Here is a 27,444-nt window from a genome sequence, read left to right on the forward strand (position 1 = left end):
ATCTTTTAAGAGTGTCCAGTCAAAAAAGTGTCTGGGTCATCTACAGATTACATACCTATTTTGTTCTTCTATTTGTATGTCTTCCAGCCTTTGGGGTTGATAGTTTATCTTCCAGGTGCTTCACCAGCACTCCTTGGATGAATCATAGTCCACAGACTGGTAAAACAATAACATCTCTTTTCTCCCAGAGCTGTATGCATAGCAGGCAACATAACCAAACCCTTCCTCCCAGTTTAGGATTTAGATCTGTAAGTGTGGCCAAAGTAGTTGACCCAGAACACCTGTGTTCCTTTCTTTGGGGCTTTGGACTGGCCCAAAGTTAGTCTTTGATGAATGAAATGGCTCTGAAGAGGAGTAACCTTGTTTCTGGATTCAAGCCATCCTGTGAAGGAAAAAAAATTTTTTTAACTCTTCGTAGGTATTACAAATGTAGTTCTAAAAGATTCTAATTTTACAAGAAAATAAAAAGGTAATTCTTTTATATTTTATTTTTTTAGAAGCAGTGTCTTGCTATATTGCCTAGGCTGTATTAGAACTCCCGGGCTCAAGTGATCCTCCAGCCTCAGCTCTCCAAGTAGGTGGGATTACAGGCATGAACCCCTGTGCCCGGCCCTAGGTAATTCTTTGCATCTATCTCCCAGTCCATTTTCCCTCCCCAGAGGGAAGAAATTATTAGTTTGTGTGTGTGCACCTTTCAAATATAGTGTATACATATTAGTGTATACATATTATACATACATCCAGATTTTGAAAACACACTCTACCTTGCTTAGTATCACTAGAAATATATCTTGGGGCTTGTCGATGATAGCAAGGAAGCATGAGTAATAACAATGTATGGGACCAGTGCATGGACTAGGAAATTCTTGAACCCTGAGGTCTTACCCTTCTAACACGTCTGGACAGGGCATTTCCTCCTTTGGCCATGAAGAAATTTCCACAGGTTGCCTGGGAATCAGGTATTTGTATTTTGCGTCTGTATGCAAAAGATCCAGCTTCAAAAAGTGTGTGTCTGCACTTGTCAGAATGCGGGCGCTTGTAGATCAGTTAGTATGCCTCTGTGAATTTGTCTTAGTTTATTATGATTCCGTGTCGCTGTTCGTATGACATCGTATATCACTTTTTGGTGTGTATGTCTGAGTATGTGAGTGGCTATGTCGTTACTTAAATGTTCCTCTTTGGCGTATGAGTTTGAGGTCTGTAGGAGTCCATGTCTGTGTATCTTATCAGGGCATCGTCAGGCTCCAGCTCCACCACTCACCGCATCCCATCATTTTTGACGTTTGGGCGGGTGTGGGAACAGTGACGCGTCCCTACTCTTGCCTCCCTGAGAGAACGTGACAGAGGACTCCCAGTATACCTGCCGTTGCGCATGCACGCGTGTGCAGCCTGGGAGACCAAGTTTTGGGGGTCGCGCGTTCTCTCGCGCGCCCTCTGGTGGCCTCGGAGGGCAACGCTGACAGAACGAGAGGGCGGGGCTGGCGGCGGCGGAAGTGAAGTCACTTCCGGGCTGGGGTGTTTGTTTGGACTGGAGAAGGGAGGCGGCGAGCGAAGCGCTCGTCGAGCGGGGGAGCGGCGCTGCCTGTAGAGATCCGCGGAGGCCGACAGGATTCGTTGGCTGCCGTCCCCGCTGCCGTGCACTGGGTGAGGGATCCCCTCGGGCAGAGCGGCGACAGGGGTGCGGCGGCCCCGGCGGTCGAGAGACAGCACCTCGGCGACAGCCAAGGGCCTTAAGGGTTCCCCGGGTTGTTGGCCCCCGAGCCCTTGACGGCCTCCGTTGTTCGTTGTCTCTTTCCGCCAAGTCTGAGGGATGAGTATGGGCCGACTTCCTCTCATTCTTCTCTAAGAAATGGCCGTCGCTTTTTCTCATTGTCATTATTATTTATGATTTGGATCTTGCAGCTCTCTATCCGGGTCCTCGGTGGCGCGCGCGGGCTGCCGGGATAGCACTTTCTCGCGTTCCCCATTGCCTCAATCCTTTCTCCCTCCGCCCGTACCCTTTCCCCTGCCCCCTGCTACCGCCTCGGCAACAAAGCTCATTGTTTCTACCCACTTCACGCCTGCGCGTCGCCACGCGCAGCCCCTGGTGGCTGCGCGTGCGCGCTCCTGCCGAGTCCGAGGTTGGGGGGAGAGAAAAGGGCGGAGGGACTGGCGGGCTGGCGGCGTCCTGGGGGAAACCTCTGCAACCGTCGACGGGCCTATACCTCTCAGATATTTTCTCTCCCATTTCTTCGCCCTCCCTACCCCATATTTTTGGTTGTGTTGCGGCCCATGCTCCCGATAGGTACTGGGAACCCTTACTCCATGAGGGCTTTGAATTTGATGAACTTTAAGATCCATCCAGTTCACATTCTTTGACTTTGGTCCTCTTACCTTTTAAAACATTCTGTGCTTACTCCCCTCTCAACCCACCACCACCCAAAATAATAATAAATAAGGCTTGTAGTGAAGTAGTGTCTTCTAAATGTTTGTTGCAGCAGCCAGGAGTGATATTCTAGTGACTCCTGAAAAGGGCCTTATCTGCTTCCTTTTGTTGTCTTGCTTTCCCTTATTTAGCAGTCCCATCACCTCATTAAAAACCTCAAACTCTAAAAAGGATTTATATGGTTCTTTTAATTTGCCTTGGGAGAAGGTCTGACATAGCTGACAGCCTTTGACGTTTATTTCCAGAGAAGGCAAATTCCCATTTTGCATGTGCTGGCTATTCTAATATGATGACATTGTTTTTCACAAATTTCATTAGAGCAGTTGATCACGTGTTGGTTTGCATTTTCATTAAGTAGTCTTTGATATTTCATCCACTGTAGGTTATGTTTCAAAATAGGAAAAGGTTTTCTATAAGGATTTTAATGAGACTCCCGTGTTTGCTGTTTTGTGATTCTGTTTCCAGTTTGTGAAAGAATATTTGGGACAAAGTCTGTTTATACCGCTTGTTAATTGTGAACTTGAACAAAATTATTTCTCACAAATTAAGATAGGTAACTTTCCAAAAATTACGTAGCCTGTTCATCTGTTTCTTTAAGTGATGGAGGTTAGGAAATGGAGACCACTGTAATGGTTAAAGGTTGTGCATATTGCTCCTTAAGAGCTCAAATCCACGTAGGTAATTTCCACCGTCTTTGGGATGGAGTATATAGCAGGCTTTTCCTTGAATCTTCACTGTGTACCATATTCGGGTTTATTCCTTCGTGACTGGAGTGTGGTTCTCCAGTTTTAATGAAAATTTAAAAATTTATTAAATGTCTGCCGTTAGCCCAGTAATTTAGTGGATATAGTGGGAGATTAAAAAAGGTGGAAAATAAGGCCCCTGCCCCCTTGTAATCTAATAACCTTTTGTGCTTTTACATCTTCTTGTAATTTACAGACTACTTTCTTCCCCGCCCCCCAGACAGAGTCTCACTCTGTTGTCCAGACTAGAGTGCCGTGACGTCAGCCTAGCTCACAGCAACCTCAAACTCCTGGGCTCAAGCAATCCTCCTGCCTCAGCCTCCTGAGTAGCTGGGACTACAGGCCTGCGCCACAATGCCCAGCTAATATATATATATATATTTTTTTTTTTTTTTTAAGTTGTCCAGATAATTTCTTTCTATTTTTTTAGTAGAGACGGGGTCTTGCTCTTGCTCAGGCTGGTCTCGAACTCCTAACCTTGAGCGATCCTCCCACCTCGGCCTCCCAGAGTGCTAGGATTACAGGCGTGAGCCACTGTGCCCAGCCGGAAACATTTCTTGATCCTCTCTAACTGCCAAAGAGACAACTAGTACACTGAAAAAATAAATGTATATATATGTATAAAGTAGATAAATACATCTGCAAATAGTTCAAAGTAGAGTCCAAGGGAATGAGAAAAGGTGATGCCTAAGATTAATGAAAGAAACCTACGAGAACTCTATTTAAATTTTAATGAGTTGTGTTTTTTTTTATTGTTGTTTTTGAGACAGGGTCTCATTCTACTGCTTGGGCTAGAGTGCAGTGGCATCATTATAGCTCACTGCAATCTCAAACTCCTGGGCTCAAGCTATCCTCCTGCTTCAGTCTCTCAAGTAGCCGGGACTATAGGCATGTACCACCATGCCTGACTAATACTTATTTTTTGCAGAGACGGTGTACTACGTTGCTCAGGCTGGTCTCAAATTCCTGGCCTCAAGTGATCCTCCCACCTTGGCCTCCCAAAGTGCTGGGATTACCAGGTGTGAGCCACCATGCCTGGCCTTCCTTTAGCTCTTTGTACATGGTTTCCTTTAATTCTTTGAGCATTTTTAAAGTCTTTGTCTAATAAGTCCAATGTCTCGGCTCCCTTGGGGATGGTTTCTATTCATTTCTTTTTTTCCTGTATATGGGCCATACTTTATTTCTTTGCACACCTCATAATTTTTGTTGAAAATGACAGGCCGGGCGCGGTGGCTCACGCCTGTAATCCTAGCACTCTGGGAGGCCGAGGCGAGTGGATCGCTCGAGGTCAGGAGTTCGAGACCAGCCTGAGCAAGAGTGAGACCCCGTCTCTACTAAAAATAGAAAGAAATTATATGGACAACTAAAATATATATATATACAAAAAATTAGCCGGGCATGGTGGCACATGCCTGTAGTCCCAGCTACTCGGGAGGCTGAGGCAGTAGGATCGCTTAAGCCCAGGAGTTTGAGGTTGCTGTGAGCAAGGCTGACGCCACGGCACTCACTCTAGCCTGGGCAACAGAGTGAGACTCTGTCTCAAAAAAAAAAAAAAAAAAAAAGAAAATGACATTTTTTCCCATAGAGGGATTATCTGAGGAGAAAATGGCATTTTGAATAGTATAGCGTGGCAACTCAGAAAATGAGATTTTCCCATCTCCCCAGGGTTTTTGCTACTTACTGTAGTTGTTTGTCTTTTTAGTAACTTTTCTGAAATAATTTTGTAAAGTTTGTATTTTTACATGTGTGGCCATTGAAGTCTCTCTTCTGTTAGCTTAGTGGTTAGTGATTTGACAAATTTCCTTAAATGCCTTCAAGAAAAAAGCAAAACTCTCCCAGTCTTTGCAGCTGTATGTATGTGTTGAGGCATACCTTGAACACTCGGGCAGTGTATTAACTCTGCCTTAACCCTCACTTCCTGCATGTGCAGAGCCTGAAAGTTGGCCAGAGGTGAAAGTTTAGGGCTTTCTTGCGTCTTTTCTTAGCATGTGCCCAGCACTGATATGCCCATGGCTTTCTAGGACTCTCCATAAATGTGGGAGATTTTCAAAGCCCTTACTCTCAAAGCTCTCTTTTTACCAGGGTTTTTGCTTTATGGATTGTTTGCCCCAACTGTTATTGCTACTACATTTACCTTTTAACTGTTTTTGACAAATGTATGCATGCTGCTGGTCTACCCCCTATAGCAAACTCTTGAGCTAGTTCTTCAAGGAGCCACCAGACAGGTCCAAACAACCACAGTTCTTTGTGAATAGTATTTATATTGCTACTTCCAACCTGTACCAGGGATGCAAGTTGTTGCCGTCAAGGCTTCCACCAACCTGCAAAGTAGAGTATGGGACTGGGTAGTTGAAAATACTACAAAGATCTCTTACTGGAATTCAACTGTTTTTTCCTTCATTAAGCATTGCCCTGGTTGTTATGAGCTTTTCATTTGATTCCAGAGTTCCATTTTTAAAGTAGGTTGTATTGCAGTTCATATTCTATTATTTTGGAGAACTTTTAACCTACTAAATTTTAAGTCATTGTTTTAGGAGTGTGTCTGGTGGTAGGGAGGGAGTCAGCAACTCTTGTCACTCATTTTTTCTGTTGAAAATTCAAGACTAGCATTAAAAAAAACACACTCTAGGTAAATATACTCAAGAGAACTGCAAATATGCTCATACAAAAATGTATATAAATGTTCATAGCAGCATTAATTCATAATAGCTAAAATGTGGAAGCAACCCAGATGTTCATTAATTGATGGGTGGATAAACAAAATGTATATATCTATACAATAGGATATTATTTGGCAATAAAAAGGAATGAAGTACTGATATATGCTACAACATATATGAACCTTAGATGATAAGTGAAAGAAGTCAGACATGAGAAGAGGCCACATTTTATGATTCCATTTATATGAATGTCCAGAATAGGCAAATCTGAAGAGACAGAAAGTAGCCTAGGGTTGCTTAGGATTAGAGGACTTGGGAAATGGAGAGCGACTACAAATGGGTATGGGATTTCTTTTTGGTGTGGTGAAAATGTTCTGCAATTAGGTAGTAGTGATGGTTGCACAACCTCATAGAAACCACTGAATCAAGCACTTTAAAATGATAACTTTTATGGTGTGTGAACCTCTTACCTCAATTTTTAAAAATAGCACAAGACACAAACATATACACGAAGGACACACTTTAGATAGTGTGGTCCAAGAAGTGTCAAGGACAGATCATAAAAGAAAAGTAAAAGTCCGATACATTTTACCGTGTGTTAGGACACCTTGGGCTCAATGACTATAGGATTGTCAACATTATGGAAGTAGTTGATCCTTACTTCTCTGGTTTTCACTTGGCTGGCTATGGCCAGAAATCTGGTTAGCAGTTATTCCTTCCCCTTAGCTATCTGAGGTATAAGATTAGTGCCTAGACTCCAGTTCATTCTTGTTGGCTTCAGTTATGATTTGTTTCCCAAATAATGCTCGGCTGAAAATAACTTCATTTACTGTCCTTCACAGACTTTTTTTCCTAGGATGTACACCGAAGCCATCGGTTGTTTGATGATAATGGGCAGAAGGCTAATGTAGGCCCTGTCAGATGCATGGATTAGTCTCTGTTTGCTACTATTTTTTATGTTTTGTTTGTCACTGGTTGGCATAAAACAAGGAGAGTGGGAGTCCCCTGGTGATTCCCAGGCTAGAATTTGCTGAGGCAGATTTTTCATTGTTAGCACAAGCTTGTGCTCCTAAAATATGTGAAAAACACTTTTTAAAAAAGATTACATTTATATATAGATATACATTTGCTTCTCTATATCCATGGGTTCTGCATTCTTGGATTCAATCAACTATGGCTCGAAAATACTTAGGGTGGGGGGCGTGTGGTGGCTCATACCTATAATCCCAGTAACTTGGGAGGCTGAGGCAGGAGGAATGCTTGAGGCCAGGAGTTTGAGACCAGCCTGAGCAACATAGTGAGACCCCATCACTACAAAAATAATTTTTTTAATTAGCTGGGTTTGGTGGTGAATGCCTGTAGCCCTACCTACTTGGGAGGCTAGGGCAGGAGGATTGCTGGAGCTCAGGAGTTAGAGGCTACAGTGAGCTATGATCATGCCCTTGCACTCCAGCTTGGATGACAGAGTGAGACTCTTGTCTCTTAAGAAAAAAAAAAGAAAAGGAAAGAAAAAAAAAATACATTGGGGGGGCGGGGAATTGCACAAAATTCCAGAACGGGAGACTTGAATTTGCTAGTGCACCAAGTGCTATGTTGAATCCATACAAATGAAGTTATTTGTAGGCATTGTATTAGGTATTAGAAGTAATCTAGAGATGGTTTAAAGTGTATGGGGGACGTGCATAGGTTTTATGCAAATGCTACATCTTTTTATGTAAGGGTCTTGAGCATCTATCTGCAGATGCCAAGGGATGACTGTACTTTTTTTTTTTTTTGAGACAGAGTTGTGCTCTGTCATCCTGTGTAGATTGCAGTGGCATCATTGTAGCTCATTGCAACCTCAAACTCCTGGGCTCAGGTGATCCTTCTACTTCTGTCTCCTGAGTAGCTGGGACTACAGGTGCACACTACTACGCCCAGCTAATTTTCCTATTTTTAGTAGAGACGGGAATCTCTCTCTTGCTCAGGCTGGTCTTGAACTCCTGAGTTCAAGTAGTCTTCCCGCCTCAGCCTCCCAGAGTGCTTGGATTGCAGGTGTGAGCCACTACGCACAGCCTGGACTATTTTTTTTGGAGACAGGGTCTCACTCTACTGCCTGGGCTAGAGTGCAGTGTCATCATCATCATAGCTTACTGCAACCACCAGCTCCTGGGCTCAAGAGATCCTCCTGCCTCAGCCTCCCAAGTAGCTAGGGCTACAGGTGCACACCACCACACCCAGCTAATTTTTTAAAATCTTTTTTGTAGAGATGGGGTCTCACTATGTTGCTCAGGCTGGTCTCGAACTCCTGGCCTCAAGTGATCCTCCTGCCGCAACCCTCCCAAAGTGCTGGGATTACAGGTGTGAGCCACCAGCTGAAGCATATTTACAAGCAAGTTAAAAGTATTTCTGGATGGGTGTGTCTCACATGTACTTATTACTTAACTATTCAATTCCAGTTGAATATTGAATATCCTGTACTCTGTGCTAAAACTTAATTTCTTTTTTTGTTATTTTCAACTAACAATATAAACGGTGTGTCCTCTTGTTTGTTAATGCTGTGGTCTTCTGAAAGGTGGGATTTAATGGGTACAAGTTGGGAACATAATAATGAAAAGTTGTTTTATGTTGGGAAGTTTTTAAAAATAACTTAATGGTTGGTTCAGATGCAGATTAAGCAAAATTCCATCCATTTGTGAGGTAGGATCAACCCCTGCTATTCATAGTATTTGAACAAAATCTAAAATGTAATTCATTTAAAGATAAGCATATCAATGTTTGGTAACCTGACATGTAAGAATGGATAATTTTCTTTGGAGGAACTGATTGCTATTTATTCAAAACTTGTTATCAACATAGTTGTGGGGTTTTTTTTTTGTTTTGTTTTTTTGTTTGTTTGTTTGTTTTTTTTGAAACAGAGTCTCTCTCTGTTGCCCGGGCTAGAGTGCCGTGGCGTCAGCCTAGCTCACAGCAACCTCAAACTCCTGGGCTCAAGCAATCTTTCTGCCTCAGCCTCCCGAGTAGCTGGGACTACAGGCATCTGCCACCATGCCACCATTTTTTCTATATATTTTTAGTTGTCCAGATAATTTCTTTCTATTTGTTTTTTTTTTTAGTAGAGACGGGGTCTTGCTCTTGGTCAGGCTGGTCTCGAACTCCTGAGTTCAAACAAAATAGTTTTATTTGATCCAAGTTTAATGGTAAATAAAAATATCAAAGATATCCATTGTCTGTTTTTCTGTCTTGTCTGCTTTTATAGTGCCTCAATTTCTTAACCCAAACCATGTTTGCTTGCTTTCTCTTTATTTTTTTTTCTTTTTTTTTCCGCTTCTTTTCCTTTCCTTCCTTTTTCCTTCCCTTCCCTTCCCTCTTTCCTTTCCTTTTTCCTTTCCCCTTTCCTTTCCTTTCCTTTTTCCTTTCCCCTTTGCTTTCCTTTCCTTTTTCCTTTCCCCTTTCCTTTCCCTTTCCTTTTCCTTTTCCCCTTTCCTTCCCTTCCCTTTCCTTTCCTTTCCTTTCCTTTCCTTTCTTTCCTCCTCTCCTCTCCTCTCCTTGCTTTCTTTCTTTTTAGACATGGTCTTGCTCTGTCACCCAGGCTAGAGTGCAGTGGCATCATCATACCTCACTGCAACCTTAAACTCCTGGGTTCAAGGGATCCCCCTGCCTCAGCCTCCTGAGTAGCTAGGACTACAGGCATGCATCACCATGCCTGGCTAATTTTTCTGTCTTTTGTAGAGATGGAATCTCCCTCTCAGGCTGGTCTTGAACTCCTGGCCTCAAGCAATCCTCCTGCCTTGACCTCCAAGAGTGCTAGGATTACAGGCATGAACCACTGCACCTGGCCCACATTTTCTTTCTGCTGATACCCTACCACATAACTCTTAGTCTGTCTCTACCTCTCTGTCATACACATACATACAACAACTAGGGCAAAAGTTCCCAGTAGTTTTTAGTTGAGAACCTCTTAATTAAAATTTTCACTACCATGATGCTATTATCATTAGTATTCAGGGATAAGTCCATAAAACAGAAGGGCCAGGCAACACACACATAGAGCTAGTCTCTTCCCTGAAACTTATCCCAAGGGAAAAAAATATTTCTAGTAGGGGATTTTAGTTTTGGTGTTTCACTTGATTATGATAACTTCAAAGTAAGCAGACTTCAACAGGCTGTTCTTTAGCACAAGTCAGTACTGCTTGGGTTTATGTACAGGTGACTTGTTTTATATAAGCCTATTTTTAGCAATTTCAGACTTAATGAATTGGTAGAATGTTGTAGAATCTGAAATCTTATTCTTTAAATTTTTAGCCTATAATATATATGTTAGGTTAGATCATGTTAACAGCTATTGAGTAGTATAAGAAACCAGACCTACTGCATTTGATACTACTTTTACTCAAATAAAAAGAGATTAGATGCCTGAAGCTCATTGTACATGGGGGAAATCCAATCATGGAGGACCTTGACATGAACCCAGAAAAAGCAAATAGAGAATGGGCTCTGAAGAAGAGATCCAGAGCTATACCTTCAGACTAAGAAACTAAGAGGTTACTAAAAGTTTGTTTTCACTTTCAATCTCTGGACTTTTTGAATTCAGTTTTTAAAAGTGGGATTTGCTTTTCATCAATTTATTTAATGACTAAGTCTTCCAGACCCTGCCTGTTTTATAAAGCAAAAGAGACCTAATATAAAATAAATTGGATAGTTTGGAGGTTCCATGTAAGCAATTAACTTCATTTACTGTTATCAGAAAACATTGGATGAAAGCTGTCCTCAGCTATTTCTTAAACATTAAAATCATTTGGAAAAGAAAATAAACTTTCCAATTGCTTATCATGTACACTTAAAATGTCATGTGCTTCTTACACCTAACCACGATGGTTGGTAATAATAGATGCTCACTAAGAACTGAAAGAATGAGTAAATTAGCTGTATTGCTCTTCTTTTAAGGTTAAAAACGACAACTGACGCCAACCATGAAAGATCCAAGTCGCAGCAGTACTAGCCCAAGCATCATCAATGAAGATGTGATTATTAACGGCCATTCTCACGAAGATGACAATCCATTTGCAGAGTACATGTGGATGGAAAATGAAGAAGAGTTCAACAGACAAGTCGGTTTTGTGTACTATGTTCTTTGTTTGTAGCCCATTACAGCCTTCAAATAATGATTGTACTTGTCCCTGAAATGTGTTTTTATCTGGTCCTTTATATATGACTTCTGGATTTATGTGCCACCAGTACTGCTTTATTTGGCTGCCGATTACTGCCAGGCTTAGCTGCTTACTGAAATAATTTGGGGAGCTTGTTTCAGGGTCTCACCTGGAGACTCTGATTCAAGAAAACTAGGGTGGAGCTTGGGGAATTGTTTTTAAAAGCTCCCAGATGAACAATGAGATTTGGAAACCCTGCCTTACACCTGCAGCCCCCATGCCCCCGGGCTGCGGCCTGGTACCGGTCTGTGGCCTGTTGGGAAACAGGCTGCGCGATCGATCGCCACCTGGGCTGCGCACCACCTCTCCACCACTCATGACACCCCACCTGCGGTCCATGGAAAAACGGTCTTCCATGAAACCAGTCCCTGGTGCCAAAAAGGTTAGGGACCGCTGCCTTACACCAATCAGATTGCTGTGTTACAGTGAAAGTCAAGAGAATTAAGGAATCAGGAGCAGGTGGACACAGATGCTAGGCTGCAGAATTATGCTGTTTTTCATCTGAGGTCCTCAGTCTGATCAGCCTGAAAAATCTGATACTACTCTTAAGAAGAGAGCTGTCAACTGTCATACAATGATAAATGTTGCCTTTATTCCCGTATGTCTGGCATTTGTTCCTATCTTTTTTCTAATTCCTCCCCTGATCGTAGCTTTGCTAATCAGTAGCCAGCTTGACTTCTTCATACCCAATGATGGATGTTCATGAGTAAAACAGTTTAGTTTTATTTCAGTGAGCATCATTTCGGTGGTGTTTTTTTTTGTTTGTTTGTTTGTTTTGGGTTTTTTTAATTACCCATTCTTTGACTTTACTCCCCTAGAGGTTTTCTTTTAGTCATTTTTGGCTTAGATTAGGGTTGGTATAGCTTTTAAGTATTATAGGTAATTCTTATATGTATTCCTCGAAGAGAGCATTCCTTTGTTACTTCTTTCCTGCCACCTCAATGGTAAAAAAAGATATTCTGCTAGTGCAAGTAAAGATATGGGAAAACCTTAAACAAATCTTCCCAGGTCTTTATGGTGAGCATTTTTTTTTTTCCTTAGCACAGAAGCAGAGGAGAAAGTATGACATTGTGTTTTTAAATAGCTTAGTTTAAGATATTTTAAGCCATTCCTAGTGATATCTTACCAAGTGTGCTATAAATTATCCTTTATTTTTTATAAATCTAGATAGAAGAGGAGTTATGGGAAGAAGAATTTATTGAACGTTGTTTCCAAGAAATGCTGGAAGAGGAAGAAGAGCATGAGTGGTTTATTCCAGCTCGAGATCTCCCACAAACTATGGACCAAATCCAAGACCAATTTAATGACCTTGTTATCAGTGATGGCTCTTCTCTGGAAGATCTTGTGGTAAAAAGTTACTTTTTCATCTCTTTAAAACCTAGCATATCTTTCCCATAAGTGGAAAAGTCAGCTACCATCTGTTTAAGAAGAGTTCTGCATCTCTTCCCCCTTCACAAATTGTGCTGCTGCTTACAGTGGAAGCAAAGGTATTCCAGTCTCACTTACAACACGGAGTGACTTCTGGCAATACTATGCAACTAGTCTTAGACCACTATTATACTTCTTGCCACTGTTTTTAGTGATGTTGCCCTAAGATACTTAAATGTCTTAAAGAATTAAAAAAAAAAAAACCCACAATATTATCATGTTACTTGCCTATACAAAAGTAGCTTTGAGAAGAAGCTTTGCTCTTTAATCTTATCCTAAACATTTGGTGAAATATATTTTGCATATTTTTTACCTTTATTGGGAAGGTAAAATTTTGGAGATCTTTTCCTGACTCAGGTATTTTTTCCCTTCAAAATATTAAGGAGGGGGTACAAATGTTTTTGTTTCATGGATATCTTTTGTAATGCTTAAGTCAGGGCTATTTATGTGCCCATCATTGTACCTGTTAGGTAGGTTTTTACCTCACCCCTCCTCCCTGACTCAGGCTTTCTGTTGAGGTAGCCAGTTTGTTTGGAACTGTGATTTATGGCTTTTTTTTTTTTTTTTTTTTTTGAGACAGAGTCTCACTCTGTTGCCCAGGCTAGAGTGAGTGCCGTGGCATCAGCCTAGCTCACAGCAACCTCAAACTCCTGAGCTCAAGCAATCCTCCTGTCTCAGCCTCCCGAGTAGCTGGGACTACAGGCATGCGCCACCATGCCCGGCTAATTTTTTTCTATATATATTTTTAGCTGTCCATATAATTTCTTTCTATTTTTAGTAGAGATGGGGTCTCGCTCTTGCTCAGGCTGGTCTCGAACTCCTGAGCTCAAACGATCCGCCCACCTCGGCCTCCCAGAGTGCTAGGATTACAGGCGTGAGCCACCGCGCCCGGCCTGGAACTGTGATTTAGTAAGGAACTTTACAGGCTCTTAGGAGAAAAGGGACACTATCCTGGATTTGCATTTTTAGTTATTCTCAGTGTCTCATCACTGATGATATATTTACAGTAAAAAGTTTTTTCAGGAATTGTAATAACTAAACATTAGCACTAGAGTCCTTCATGAAAATTAAGATAAAATAATTTTCTCAAGTCACATAAAATTTTAAGTCTACATGTTAATCTTTCTGTCCATGTTTACAGTCTCTAGTTGCTTCTACAATATAGTTCTCTGGGACCAGGCATGGTGGCTCACTGCTGTAATCCTAGCATTCTAGGGGGCCAAGGCAGGAGGATTGCTTGAGGTCAGGAGTTCGAGACCAGCTTAAGTAAGAATGAGATCCCTGTCTATAGAAAAAATTAAAAAATTAGCTGGGTATAGTGTTGGGCACCTGTAGTCCCAGCTACTCAGGAGACTGAAGCAGGAAGATGACTTGAACCCTGAAATTTGAGGTTGCAGTGAGCTATGATGACCTCACTGCACTCTAGCTGGGGTGACAGAGTGAGACCCTGTCTCAAAAAAAAAGATATCTGGAATTTACCCACTGAACTCTGAAGTATTTTTATAATTGCATTCTGGTAACTGTGCAGTGGTTTCCTAATCTGTACATCATATTACCTATGAAGCATTAAAAACAAGTATCAGTTTCTCAGCTACATCCCAAATCTGGAGAATCAACTTTCTAGGCACATTTATCCAAAATGTAGTAGAGGAAGATTTCCAGCTATTCTTCCTACATGCTATCAAGACAGAATAATATTGGTACAAGTCTCTAAGGCTGTTAGAGACTTTGGCCCATTCCTCTCTTTTTTTTTTTTTTTTTTTAACTGATGCAAAAATGGAATCCCAGAGAAGGGTGGCTGATCCAGGTTTACATAGGAAGTTAGGGGCAGAGTTTGGCATTTCAGGCTTAGATCTTCTGTCTCCCCATGTAGTTTTCTTTTCCAGAGGCTTTATTACACAGCCAGCCTGCCCGAGTCAGACATTTCGAAAGCATTCTTCTAAAGGACAGTGTAGAAAGCACTGAAGTTTACATTGTGTAACCTTTTTTGCAGTGAATGATGGTAACCCAACTGAGCATATGTATGATCTGTATAGTCTGCGGGGTTATGCTTGCCTTTTTTTCCCTTTTATTTATTTCAGACCTGGTGAACAGGAAGTATATATGCTTGCTTTTAGCTACATAAATCACACCACAAATAATCCTGGTTACCCTGATGAGTAAAGCCCTTTGCTGGGCATAACGTATAACTTTATCTGGTACAGATTCTGATTTGTTCTACCCAGTCTGTTTGAGATTACTTAGTTTCATTCTTCTTCTGTAGCTGCCAAAAGATTGTACGTTTAAGAACACTACCTTTTTTATTTTTTTAAACTTAACACTTTTTAAAGTGTAGATATATTTCCCTTGGGGAAAGGGAGAATATATCCTGTCTAAGGAAATCGCTGTGTATAAATTATGAAACTAAAATTATTTCTCCAACATGTTGTTTAATATTATGCATTGGTCTTGAAGTAAGTGATGTAGAGGTCAAATTCAGTGTAAATGCCTGCCAACATGCTTACATTTCAGGCCCTGGAATCTGTCCTGGTTTCTTTTTGTCTTTATCAAATTGCAATCCAAAATGTGATAGAGGAAGATTTCCAGCTATTCTTCCTCTATGCTGACAAGTGCCATTTAGGAAAGTAAAGATTTAAAGACACAGAATAATATGGTACAAGTCTCTAAAGCTGTTAGAGACATTGGCCCATTCCTCCCTTTTTTTTTTTTTAACATGCAAAAATGGAATCCCAGAGAGGGTGGCTTATCCAAGTTTACATAGGAAGTTAGTTAGGGGCAGAGTTGGCATTTCAGGCTTAGGTCTTCGGGCTCCCCATGGAGTTTTCTTTTCCTGTTATAAACCATGCTTCCTGTGGGAATTAGAAGACAGTAAATGTAGAAAGATTAACTCCATGTTTTCAGTGAGGATCATAAAGTAAAATTAATCTATCAACAATTCCCCAGTTACTTTAATCACAATTTCAATACTTGTTTAACGTGTTTGTGTGGTATGAGAATGTTTAAAGAAAGTCAGGTGTCATAGATTAACAGAATTCCATGTTCAGTGCTATTCCTTTAATTTATGGGAACTGGGTTTCTGGTTACACTTAAGCAAACTTAATTTCAATTCCTACTTTTCTTTAGAAAGTTGATATAATTTGATAATGATATGTAAAGCTTGTGTCTGGTTCCTCCTTTCTCTGCTATAGATTTTTTGGGGTTAAGGGTAATTTTACAGTCTGAGTTCTTGCTTTTGTTTTGTACTTTTTTGGAAGATGTTTTTGCATGAGGATCTAGGTTGAAGACTTCTGAGTATCTGAAGCCATCTGTTAATGAACTTGCTTTTTTATGTACTTATTTTACAGGTCAAGAGCAATCTGAATCCAAATGCAAAGGAGTTTGTTCCTGGGGTGAAGTACTAAAATATTTGAGTAGACGGGGCCCTCTTTTGGTGGATGTAGCACAATTTCCACACTGTGAAGGCAGTATTAGAAGACTTAATTGTAAAAGCTCTCTCTTGTCACTGTGTTACACTTAATGCATTGCCAAAGTTTTTGTTAGTCTTGCATGCTAAATAAAAGTGCTGAGACTGTTATTAAGTAAAAAGCTGTCAAACGTTTACTGAAAATAGAATTGGCCCATGGCTTAATGTAAAGACAGCGAGGAAAGAAGCACCAGTCAAGTTGTGAAAAAGCACCAAATTAAATGACCTCTAAATCTTACTAAATTGTCTTCTTTGAGGCTAAACTGATCTGTTAGGGTGAACTAACACTTGTTAATAAGTAAATTTAAATTAAGTTCTAATTGTCTAATCTAGGCAGATTTCTCAATTCAGACTGAGATTTGCATTTGTCCCCATCAAAAAGAATTTCCATTTTCTGAAGGTCTATTAGTTAATTTGAGGTAATTTGTTACAGACGACGAGTATGTCTTTGATAACTGAGGTTAAAAGGTAGCGTGATCAGATGAGAGCTAGTCCTAGTTTTTCTGGTGTGTTAGCATGTTAGATTCTCCTATGTTACATCTGTGGAAGTAGAGGATCTGAGAATGGCATCTTTTGAGGATTCACTGTATATCACAGCTGCGCCTGTGTGGGGTCCACAGGCACATGACCAACACCAGCCCGTAATCCAGCTGAACAAAGATATTGTAACATTATGATTTGAGTGGTGCTTTTCCTTGCTTTGTTAACCATCACGACAATAGTCTGCAGCACAACTTTTTTTTTAACAAAGCTAGAAGAGTTTTGGCTTCTTAAACTTCATATTTGGGTAGGTTAAGCTGCCATACGTGTTCAGTGTGAATAGTGTTTAAGTTGAAAATATTGTAAAAAAATTATATTTTTTCAAAAATATTTAAAAAAATAAATAATAGTAGAACTGAGTTGATGATTGTGTTTATTGGTACTGGAGTGCAGACTCTCCAGTGATGACCCTTACTCTAGTGTGGGCCCAGTACCTTAGGACAACCTTGCTGGCAGAAGGTGCTAAGAGATCAGGCTCTGTTGGATTCTCTAGTAGCAAGTATGTTGCTGTACAAGTATCTCCAAAATACAGCAGTAAAATAAACCCCATTGCCCATCCTTGCTTTTTATTACCTCAGGCTGCAGTGTCGCTCAGTCATACAGAGCCATGTAAGAAATGTTATGGCTGACCAGTATGATGGGACGTTACTCTAGTATAACCTCCATTGGTTTCTGCCCTGCACAAGAGCTTTTCTTGAGTGTGTTGTGTTGAAGAAGACTAAGAAGGTCATGTAGTCAATTCTGGGTCCCATTCTTCTGGAGGTGGGGGATGGTGTCGTTTGGTGTGAGCACCTGTGCCCCAGTGTTTTTTAATATCCACCTTAACAAACTAATAAATAGATGGGTTTTTAAAGAAGCTCTGAGGCAGAGACAGTCATACTTGACTCTTGTTCTTTTTAGAGCCATGAAACAGCCAGTCCCTTCTGTTCTTTAACAACTCAGTACCACAAGTGGCACAGCAAGCTGTCATCTATAGGAGGCTTACAAATCCTTTTTCTCTGAGCTCAGACAGGGGCAGATGAGTTCATTTCTACGTACTGCCCAATTATAGTACAGTGAATTGGAGATATAAACTTGAATGAGGCACTGTTACCTAATGATGAAGAGCAAACACTCGAGCCAGGCTTCCTGGATGTGATATGGGCTAGTCACTTCACCTTTCTATGCCTTAGTTTCCACATCTTTAAAATGACAATAATAACAATATCTGTCTCTGGATTGTATGATTAGTTAATATACATCAAGAACTTAAGACAGTCCCTGGCACATAGAAAGTCCTATTTAAGTGATTGCTTTTATTTTTACTATTAAGGAGTTATCTAAACTAACCTCTCTTTTTTGAAACTTTTCTTGTATGTCTGAGGGAAAATGCACATTGAAACCACTTCAGTGTCTAACTAGAGAGCCAGGTGTCTACATTACAGGTAGAGATGGAAGGTTTCAGAGCATCAGCTGCACACACATTATGAAGCTTTGGGGACAAATGACTATCTCATCAGGGTCTGTACAGGCATAATTTTATGGTAATTGAAGTCGTCCTGTTTTAGAAGGTTTTAATTTTATGACCACTATTGAAACAAGGCATTGTGTCTGAGAGGCTTTTTCCTGTTCTTGTGCTGTGTTAGTATTTCTCAATCTTTTCCACGTCAAATATCAAAGTGATCCTTGTTTAGCATATTGAAGTGCAAGAATGAGACTGCCCATGGATGGAGTTACTAGCTCATGAACTCCAGTTGGCCCAGATTCTGCCCAGGTATCTAGAAGGTGGAAGGGATCAATATTTCAGCATATTTGTAACCTCTTAGTGATCCGCATCCATTGGGAAGTTCTTCTCTTACTATAAAATGTCTAAGGAATTCCACCCAAAATCTATATGTTGACTTTTTACCCAGTGCACCTTCCCCTTAAAGACCCTCAAACAGGTCACAAAAATGGAAACTGAGTAGTTTGGTTAAAGCATAAGAATGTTTTGATTATTCAGCCCTCCCACAAAAGCCATAGACACATCCTACCTTTCCTGGAAGTAACTTTTCAGACCTTGGTGTACGCAGACCCAGTTTCTATATTTTCTGGAGTGTCTTCTCGAACTGGAAACTGATCTTTAGACTTTGAAGAAAATCCTTTGAAGACTGGGCAGATAGGAATGTATTTCAGAAAGCCAATCCTTTTTACCGTGCCCATCCCAAAGGGGAAGTCGTAGCTCTTGAGACTAGCAGACGTCTCACTGTTGGCATGGGCCCCGGCTTTCCACTGTATCAGTCCTCGTTCCTCTGGGGTCCCTGGAAGAGAACAGTGGGGTCATTTACCAGAGTCCGCAACCCTCTGCTACGTCCCCTTCCCAGTCTCCCTAAGGCAGACTTCTGGAATCAAGTGTCTGTCTTAAATATTGTCTGGTCCTAAGAGTTGTTCAGTCCATGTTCTGAGCTCCCAATTTGGCCAGAGCTCTAGGAACTCCAAAGGATACCAGTTATAATTAGTATTTAGTTTGTGTACAGTGTGCCAGGCTCTGTGCTAAGTGCTTGAATTTCATTATCTTGTTTCTTCAAAATATACCCCTGGGACCACAAAATTTTAAGATGAAGAAAGAGTCAGAAAAGTTAAGTAATTGCCAACGTGTATCTGTTGAGTGTGGGGCTAATGTGTGCTGGGCCTATGGGACCACATTGTGCCCAGATTGTGTTCTCAGGATAGGCAGATATATTTTGAAACACTATAGTTAGTATTGATATTCAGTATTATTCCATATTTGGAAAATAAACTCTTGTTTTTATAATACAGACCTCACAATGAAAAGCTAGGTAAAATTGTTGATGGGTGTAGGGATACACCAAAGAATTTTTACAACTAGGGGAATTCTCTCTTAGTGGGGGAGGGGCACATGAGCTCTCTGGTTTTCACAAGAGTGCTGGGGTTGGGATTGACAAAGACTGAAATATTATAAATCTATGAGAAGGAGTGAGATTTCCACTTGCTGGCGGCCTAGGCTGAGAACAACCCCATGAGTGGTGCAAACCAAATGTATCCCAAAGTCTCTGAAGAGAGGACACTGAGGGAAGGTGAGGGTCCTTAGGAAAGGCTACCTGGAGGAGGTACTGTTTGACTAGGCCTGGCTGTACAGAGCACAGGTGGGTAGAGTGGAGAGGGAAGAGCCATAGGTGTGGCATAGACTATGTTCCTGGTGTCTGATCACCCTCCCTCCCTCTCACAGGCTGGGCAGCCCACCCGCTACATCCCTACTTGCAGTGCCTTCTGTGCTTCTCCAAATCCCCTCCTTTGTTGTGGGCCCCGTCCAGTCTCCCTCATCCAGGAAACCCTCCAGGGGACTCCAGCCCAGCCTCATTGACCTCATTGCTTATTTAAGCCCAATTTTACTTCCTATTTTGTGCAAGGAGCTCCTCAAAACAAACTGTGACTTACACATTTTTTGCACATGCTCCTCAGTGTCTTAATTCAGGGCCAAGCTGGTAAGTTCCACCAGCATTTGCTGAACTAAATTTGACTACCCTCTAAGGTTGGGCTGTGGATAGGTAAAGAGAAAGAGCAAATACAAAGTGGCCTGTCAGCAAGTTAAAGGCTGGAAAAGGCTTTTGTTCCATGGTTAAGGACTGGGTGCTGAGCCAGCCAGACCTGGGTTTGAATCCAGGTTGTGTGGACCCTAGGCAAGTGACAACCACTCTGTGCTTTGTGTCCTCATCAGTACACATTGAAGAACTGTTGAAGAGTATGTGGCATAACACATGTAATGATCCCTGGCAGGATGGTTGCTGATGTTCACTTGGGTTGAAAAATGAGGGTGTGGGGGGCTCAGCCAGGCAGTTCTGAGGCTGCTAACTACATCTGGGTAGCTTAGCTAACCAAATCACAAGCCTCTTGATGTACCGATGCCCACTCAGATGCTCTCCAGCTCCCCACATTCCCTAGGCATTAAGGCTGACACCTCACTGGCTCAGGACTACAGGACAGGCTGCTCCAGCCCCCAGCCTAGCTTCCTCTAAATGGGGAGGGGTGAGTACTATGGTCAGATACCCATCCATTCAAGGGACAGCTGCTACCAAGAGCTCCCTCATCAGTGTGGCGCAGTGACTGGGACATAGGCCCGTGACTGCATCAGATGGACATTTTTAAAAATCCCAGATTTGCAGTGTTTTAATTTTGTGACTCTGACTTTATGGTCATGGTATTTGAGAATGAAAGGAGACACTTAGCTCTACCTGACCCATAGTAGGTGTTCAGTAAATGTTAACTATGTTTATTATTAGAGCACCTGGTGACATTTTTTAATACATTTACTGGGCACCCTATATGTTTTTATACACTTATTGGGCTATGAGGATTCTCAGGGTCCCCAAAAAGTACCCTCTACAATCCTTGCAAAAAGCACTGGTGCCAAAGGGAAATATTAGGGGCTCTTCTAGCGGCCATCAGTGGTAGGCTGCTGACATTTGGAGTGGATTTTGCCAACAAACTCATGCTGCATTTCCATCTGTGCTACTCTAAGGAAGCAGACACACTTTGGCCCAGTGGCTATCAAGAATGGGAGAGGAAAGGACTCACAGAACCCAGAAATGACTCTCCTAGCCCCACCCTCTTAAAGGCCTACAAGGCAGGTCTGTGCCTCCATCTCTCCCTCCAGCCAGCAGGCACTCCACCAGCCCATCTGCTCCTGATGCTCCCCGTAGGGCCGGCATGGCATTGGACCTGGTCGCACTCTGGCTAGGGACCATCTGTTGGAGTGCATATGAGTCCAGCCTAGTTCTGCATTCCCCTCCAAGGCCCGAACTGTACCTGGCACTGTGTTGTCGAGTATAAAAGCAAGGCACCCGCCCACAAACATCTCCGTGGTCAGCAGCACAGTCAGAATCTGATCCACTTCAGGAACACCTGTGGAAGAGGCCAAGGGCCAATGGGTATCATGGCCCCACCTGGAGAGCAGACCTCAGGGACTTCCCACTTGTGCAGTCTGCTGATGTCCTTGAACAGTCACGGCAAAGACAGGGACAAAGCTCTGACTTTTAAACCTATCTGTACTCCTGTTTTTCCTATGTATGGGTTCAAATCCCAGTTCTGCTATTAATAGTTGCTAATTGTTGACTTGGGACAAATCACTTAATCTCTCGGAGCCTCATGTTCCTGAGCTGTAAAATGGAGATGAGAATATCTGTCTCATGGAGCTGCTCCGAAAGTTTTTTTTGTTTTTTTTGTTTTTTTTTTTTTGAGACAGAGTCTCACTCTGTTGCCCAGGCTAGAGTGCCGTGGCGTCAGCCTAGCTCACAGCAACCTCAAACTCCTGGGCTCAAGCAATCCTTCTGCCTCAGCCTCCCGAGTAGCTGGGACCACAGGTGTGCACCACCACACCCAGCTAATTTTTACTATTTTTAGTAGAGACGGAATCTCACTCTTGCTCAGGCTGGTCTAAAACTCCTGAGCTCAAACTATCCTTCCACTTCGGTCTCGCAGAGTGCTAGGATTACAGGCGTGAGCCACCGCGCACCCACCCTGCTTAGAAAATTAAATGAACACATGTGAAGCTCACTATCTGTCCACAGAGAGTGTCTTAGTAAAAGACAGATGCTAATTAGCCTCTCAGCTCCTGATTAATATCCGGAGTTGAGTAGGATTTGTGGCTCCAGCTGTGTGGAGTGTTGAGGGAGGGGGCTGTGCTCAAAGTTTTGGGCCCACCCCACCTCTGCAGACAGTAGACAGACAGCTGGAGGCACCTGTGTTGATGGCGCCAGCGTTGGACTCCAGGTAATTGGGCAGCGTGAGCCCGAAGAACATGGAAAATCCGAGCACGAAGAGGTTGCGGGAGGAGTTCATGTCCACGAACTGCAGGTTGGACAGCCCCACAGCAGTAATCATGCCTAAGGGCGCAGGAGAACCGCTGGAGGCGCCACGCAGCTGGTGGGTCCCACTACTTGGCGACCAGCGCCACGCCCGGGTCCCCGCGCCCAGGCCCACGCCAGGCACTCACCGAAGAGGGTGCAGAACATGCCGCCCAGGATGGGGTCAGGGAGCGAGGCGAAGAGGGCCGTGAACTTGCCGATGGTGCCCAGGATCAGCATGATACCCGCACCGTACTGCACCACGCGCCGGCTGCCCACCTGCCAGGGAGCCAGAGGCGGAGCTAGACCTGGGGGCGGGGCTGGGCGGGGTTAGTTCCGGGGGCGGGGCCTGTTATAAGCATTCGGCTTAGCCCGAACGGGGCTTGACGCAGCGGGAGGCCTCTCAAAGACAACGTGGGGTCGCTAGACCAAAGTGGGGACAGGGTTGGGGCGGGCTTGCGGCACATGGAATGAGGGCGGGACTTAGTGCTGCTCTGGCCTGTCGCGACACCTTGGTAATCCCCAGGACGCCAATGTTAGGACTGGACGAGGTGGACCCGTTGCCTGTGCCCAGTAACCCCGCGATAATGCAGCAGATGCCTTCGGTGAAGATGCCCCTGTAAGGAAAGGACGAGGGGGTGGCTTGGTCCAGCCTCTGCACCAGCCTGAGTCCTCCCATCACCCCGGCCGGCTGCCCGCCCTCTGTGGGTCTGCGCGCTGCAGCTATCAGTCTCCAGTATCCACACTCAGGGCAAAGGTAGATCTGGGAGCCAGGAGCCCAGGTTTGAGCGCTAGTCCCAGTGCCCTGGCACTTACTCCTTTGGGCAATTCTGGACTTCAGTTTCCTCATCTGTAAAATGGGGATATAAATAATGGTACCTGTCTCACAAGAGTGGTTAGCAGATTGCACAAGAGAATGCACACTGAGAGCTGGGCACATGGAAGGTTGTCCATGACTGGTTCCCCTCGACTCCATTATCTCCTCAACTACTCCCAGCAACCACAGAGAGTGATGAGAGCACCCCCATTGCATAAGCAAGGAAATTGAGTTCTGCAAAGTGTTAGTGATGTGCCCAAGTCTACACCTCTGGGACTCAACCCCATTCCTACATTTGTTTCCCGAGTGGCCCCTGAGGGGATCAGATATGGAGGAGGGCAGGTGGGCGTACCTGTTGATAGCATGTACTGGAGGGGGTGGCGCGCCAGCCAGGCGGGCACACGCGTAGTAATCTCCGATGGACTCGATGATGCCGGCCAGTGTGGCACTGAACATCCCCAGGACAGCAGCAGCAGTCACTGTGGGCAGGCCCCACTGACCTGGGTCCGGGGGAGACTGTGGTGGGTCGGGAATGGACTGGCCAGGGCTTGAGGGAGAGAGGGGATAGTGGGGGATCTGGAGCTGGGATGGGAGCCACACAGTTGCGGGAGCTTATTTGGGCCACTCAGAGTCATGGAGCTGGAGTGAAGTTTTGTCTGAGTAAATCATCACTCTGCTTGGCACACTGTAAATGTGCAGCTAACGCTAGTTGACATCAGCTGGTCTGGGGTCACCAGGAACCTGTCTCACAGGTGGTCTCAATTGGAGCCCAAGGGCCTCAAGTGGTGTTGCTCACAGGGGTAAGGGATGCGGATCCAGGGTGAGGTAGCCATGATGTCCCCACGGGCATCAGTTCGTGCCTGGAAGCCATAGGCTGTCGAGTCTGTGGGCAGCACATCCGTGAGGGTCAGGATGTAGCAGAGCAGCCACACGGTCATGATGGCCAGCACAATCTGGAGCAGGGTGGGTGGGGGCACACTGAAGGCACTGGAGGTCTCAGTCCGGGCTAACCTGCTCCAACTTCAGCCCTAGCCACAATCCCAGCCCCAGCCTTTCCCCCAGCGGTGGCTCAGACCCCAGTCCCGGTACCTGCTCCAGGCTTTGGCTGGGACCTCATCTCTGCTCTGGCTCTAGCTCCCATGCTATTCCTGCCCTTGTCCTCACTTTGGCCCTGGGCACAAGTCCAGCCCCTACCCTAGTCCCAGCCTTAGTCCCAGCCCCAGCCGCCCACCAGCTCCTCACGGGAAACATCTTGAAGATCTGGATGCGGAAGAGAGTGAAGCCCTTGCCCCAGCGGTAGACGGGCAGCAGGAAGGTGAGGTTGCGCAGGTACTGGGAGAAGAGGATGATCAGGAGAATGGAGCTGGGGGCAGAGGCACAAGGAGGTGTATGGTAGGCCAGGCTATGGCCAGGAGCCAGGACTAAAGGGGCAGGACAGGAAGGGGGGCTGGGGCTGGGCAGGGATCAGGCCTGGTGCCTGCTCACCAAGCTGAGATGCCCCAGTGGGAGCCAGCTCGGTCGCCAGCAGCTTGGAAGACAGACAGGCCAATAAGGGAGACAGTGGGGGTGACCGTGAGAGGCCCAATGTAGCTGAGCAGGGCCCCAGGTAGACCCATCAGTCCGATCACCACTTCCACCATGCTGGACACCATGATTGCACCCTGAATCTAGAAGGGCAAATATCAGCTGTAAGTCACTATGTAAAGGCTATGACCTGGCTGTTAGCAGGAGAAAAGCTCCTGGGTCACCTCCTTGAATCCCCCAACTCAGCAGTGATCCTCCCATCCAACCCCCTCCTTAGGACCCTTCTACCTTCACATGCAAACTCACCTCCCGTATCCGTGGATGCCAGATATGAGAGGTGTTCAGGGGCAGACTCCAGTTACCATAGATCTCCTCTGGGGACAGTCAGGAACACACACAGACAGGGAACGGAGAAGGACAGAAGATGCTGCCATGACTGCACCCTGTCTGGACTAGGGACAGTTACCCAGGCCTCCCCTTTTCTCCAGGGCAGACCTCAGAAATGTGCCCACCTTCTGGGGGGCATTTCCATCTGTCCAGGGCCAGGATGGCTTTGGCTGGAACCAGAAACGCAAAGGCACTGGCCTGGAACAGCGGGAGCCTGCGGGGGAGGCACAGAGCAGCAGGGGGGGTTGGGGTGGGATGGGGAGGAGTGGGGAGGAGGGTTATAGACACAGGGAGATCAGGGAAGAGGGGCACAGAGAGAGGGACAAGGGTAGGGGCAGAGCAGAGGGAAGTTGTTGAGGGCTCAGGCAGGAATGTCTCCAACATTTTAGGGGCCCAAGAAAGAAAACAAATGGAGCCCCCAGCTCAAAACATGCCCCCTTCCCTTGGCAACGCCAGCTCCTGCACTGTGAGGACGGCGCACCTGCGTGACAGGGGGCTCCTGTCACGTTCTGTATCTGAGTTCCACTCACAACCTCCCCCCGCTCCCACCCTTCTCAATCCTTTTGCCACCCAGGCCTGGGGCTGTGCACATGGGGGCGGGGCCCCCTGGGAGGGTGAGCCATTGAAGAGGCCCACATAGGCCGGAGGAGTCAGCTCAGGGCTGGCCCTTTGGGCAGGGAAGGCACCGGTCCCAAGTATTCAGAGTGGGGCTTAGGCGTCCCCTCAAACCTACAGACTCGTCCTTAGGAGCACAGAGCACGGCACACCTAAGTCAAGGTGCCAGGGCAGGAGCCGCACTGCCTCGCTCTGAGTCTGGCCTGGGGCCAGGGGCAGCAGGTGCGAGCGGACAGCAGCTTTTTTGTCCATCAGAGTCCTCTGAGCGGCCACCTGCTCTCCTGCGTGTGGATCACAGCCGGCGGGGGGTTGCTCACCGGATGCCCAGTGTGGTCTGGATGAGGGTGGTGATGCCCACACACGCAAAGATGGTGCCGATGAGCTGACTGACCATGTGCTGGTCGTGGCCCACGCACAGCGCCTCGGCCAGGAGGAAGGGCACAGCGATGGTGCCGCTGAAGCACGTCAGGTAGTGCTGCGGGGAGGAGAGCGTGCGGGGCCTGAGGCAGGGCCGGCGGAGCTCATGGGGAGACTGGGGCACCCTGGAGTCCTCACGCCAGCCTCAGTGGGCCTGAACCCGGCCACCCTTGGCAATGTGCCCACCCAGGACTGACTCCCCACAAAGGATTCCAAGAGAGCTACTGCTCACCAATGGGGGGTCAGTAATCTCCTCCCAAGTTATTCCTGTGTTTCTGTGGGGTGGACCCTTCTCCCTGTCACCAACACTCTACCTGGCAGGTGTCACACGCTCCCAGAGGGTTAATCCTCTCTTAGGCCCCATCGATCTTCTTCCCCACCCCTGTTTCATGACAGTCACTGTGCTGACCTTCGGTTTCTCTTCCTGTTACCCAACATAACCTCACTGGCCGGGAGGGGCTGGGATCCCCGGGGAGTGCGCAGAGTGAGGGTGGGGACACCCCAGGGGAAGCCCACCTGGAAGCCCAGCAGGATGCACAGGTACCAAGGTGGCACGTCCTCAATCTTGTACAACATGTCAAACTTGGGCTCTGTGGGCAGAGACTTCGGGGGGTCCCTGGTGTACTCATGCTGGGGGCAGCAGAGAGAAGCAGCTCAGGATGGAGTGAGAGGGACCAGCAAAATCCATCCTGGCCCGGAATCAGTCAGGTAGCCCGAGTGGCCTGTCAGCGACTCAGAATCGGGTCCTCACCCTCCCCCACAGTCCATCCACCCAGTTGTCACTCGGCTTGGACACGCCTGCCTCCCACCTCACATTGCTGCAGGGATGAGTCCACTGTGTTGGCTTCTAGAGCCCTCAGGACCTGGGCATTTTAGCCAGGGCAATGGACCTCTAAGTCAGAAGACCTAAGAGCCCTAGGAGAGGGGAACAAGAGGGCCCGAGACTGTGGACAAGCCCGATCCAGTCTCACTTCTGCCCTGGAGATCCTTGGGGTGTCACTGGCAGAAAGTTTGGGCCCCTACTGGCTCCCAAGCTGGAATTAGCCTGTCCCAAAGCTGAAGGCTCCTTCACCCCCACCTCCACCCCATCCCCCAATTGCCACATCCAGCTGGGGACAGTCACTGTCTTATCAAGTTCATCAGAACTTTTGTCTCTGGCCTCCCAGAGGCACAGGCCTCCAGCCCCCGCCTGCCCTGCCCCCACCCCGCTCCCACCCAACCCCCAGCACCTGTGTCCGGCCCTCGGCGTCCGCCTGGGCCCTCATCTTTGGGGCACAGGTGTGAGCAGTTCCTGAGGAGAAGAGGGGATGAGTTTACGAAAGCCGGGAGGACTTTACTCCGCGTATCGGGCACTGCTGGGCGTAAATCTGTAACCAGGCCTCCTGCCCCGGATTGCGCAAGGGGACCCCGGGCA

The 27,444-nt window shown here is 45.5% G+C and overlaps 2 protein-coding genes across 4 annotated transcripts; one reads left to right on the forward strand and one right to left on the reverse strand.

Moving 5' to 3' along the window:
- Positions 1-1,527: 1,527 nt before the first annotated feature.
- Positions 1,528-16,774, forward strand: PAIP2 (poly(A) binding protein interacting protein 2). Its single transcript, XM_069483721.1, has 4 exons — positions 1,528-1,644; positions 10,755-10,918; positions 12,185-12,364; positions 15,790-16,774. Exons 2-4 carry the CDS (start codon positions 10,781-10,783, stop codon positions 15,844-15,846), a joined length of 375 nt encoding a protein of 124 aa, XP_069339822.1. The 5' UTR covers positions 1,528-1,644; positions 10,755-10,780; the 3' UTR covers positions 15,847-16,774.
- On the reverse strand, positions 13,382-27,369 carry SLC23A1 (solute carrier family 23 member 1). 3 transcript variants are annotated; one of them, XM_069483718.1, is made up of 15 exons: positions 27,260-27,369; positions 26,547-26,660; positions 25,931-26,088; positions 25,124-25,212; positions 24,906-24,985; positions 24,573-24,754; positions 24,330-24,450; positions 23,884-24,040; positions 23,440-23,587; positions 22,782-22,887; positions 22,420-22,549; positions 22,166-22,309; positions 21,234-21,329; positions 18,461-18,727; positions 14,130-15,294 (listed from the first exon to the last, which is right to left on the reverse strand). In XM_069483718.1, exons 1-14 carry the CDS (start codon positions 27,293-27,295, stop codon positions 18,480-18,482), a joined length of 1,809 nt encoding a protein of 602 aa, XP_069339819.1. In that variant the 5' UTR covers positions 27,296-27,369; the 3' UTR covers positions 14,130-15,294; positions 18,461-18,479. The 3 variants fall into 3 exon arrangements, with proteins under 3 accessions (XP_069339821.1, XP_069339819.1, XP_069339820.1); XM_069483719.1 differs by having other exon boundaries at positions 14,137-15,294; positions 24,918-24,985; positions 27,260-27,368; XM_069483720.1 differs by lacking the exon at positions 24,906-24,985 and having other exon boundaries at positions 13,382-15,294; positions 24,573-24,615.
- Between the last annotated feature and the right edge of the window lie 75 nt (positions 27,370-27,444).

The sequence above is a fragment of the Eulemur rufifrons genome, chromosome 10 (assembly GCF_041146395.1).
Source record: "Eulemur rufifrons isolate Redbay chromosome 10, OSU_ERuf_1, whole genome shotgun sequence".
Taxonomy (NCBI): Eukaryota; Metazoa; Chordata; class Mammalia; order Primates; family Lemuridae; genus Eulemur; species Eulemur rufifrons.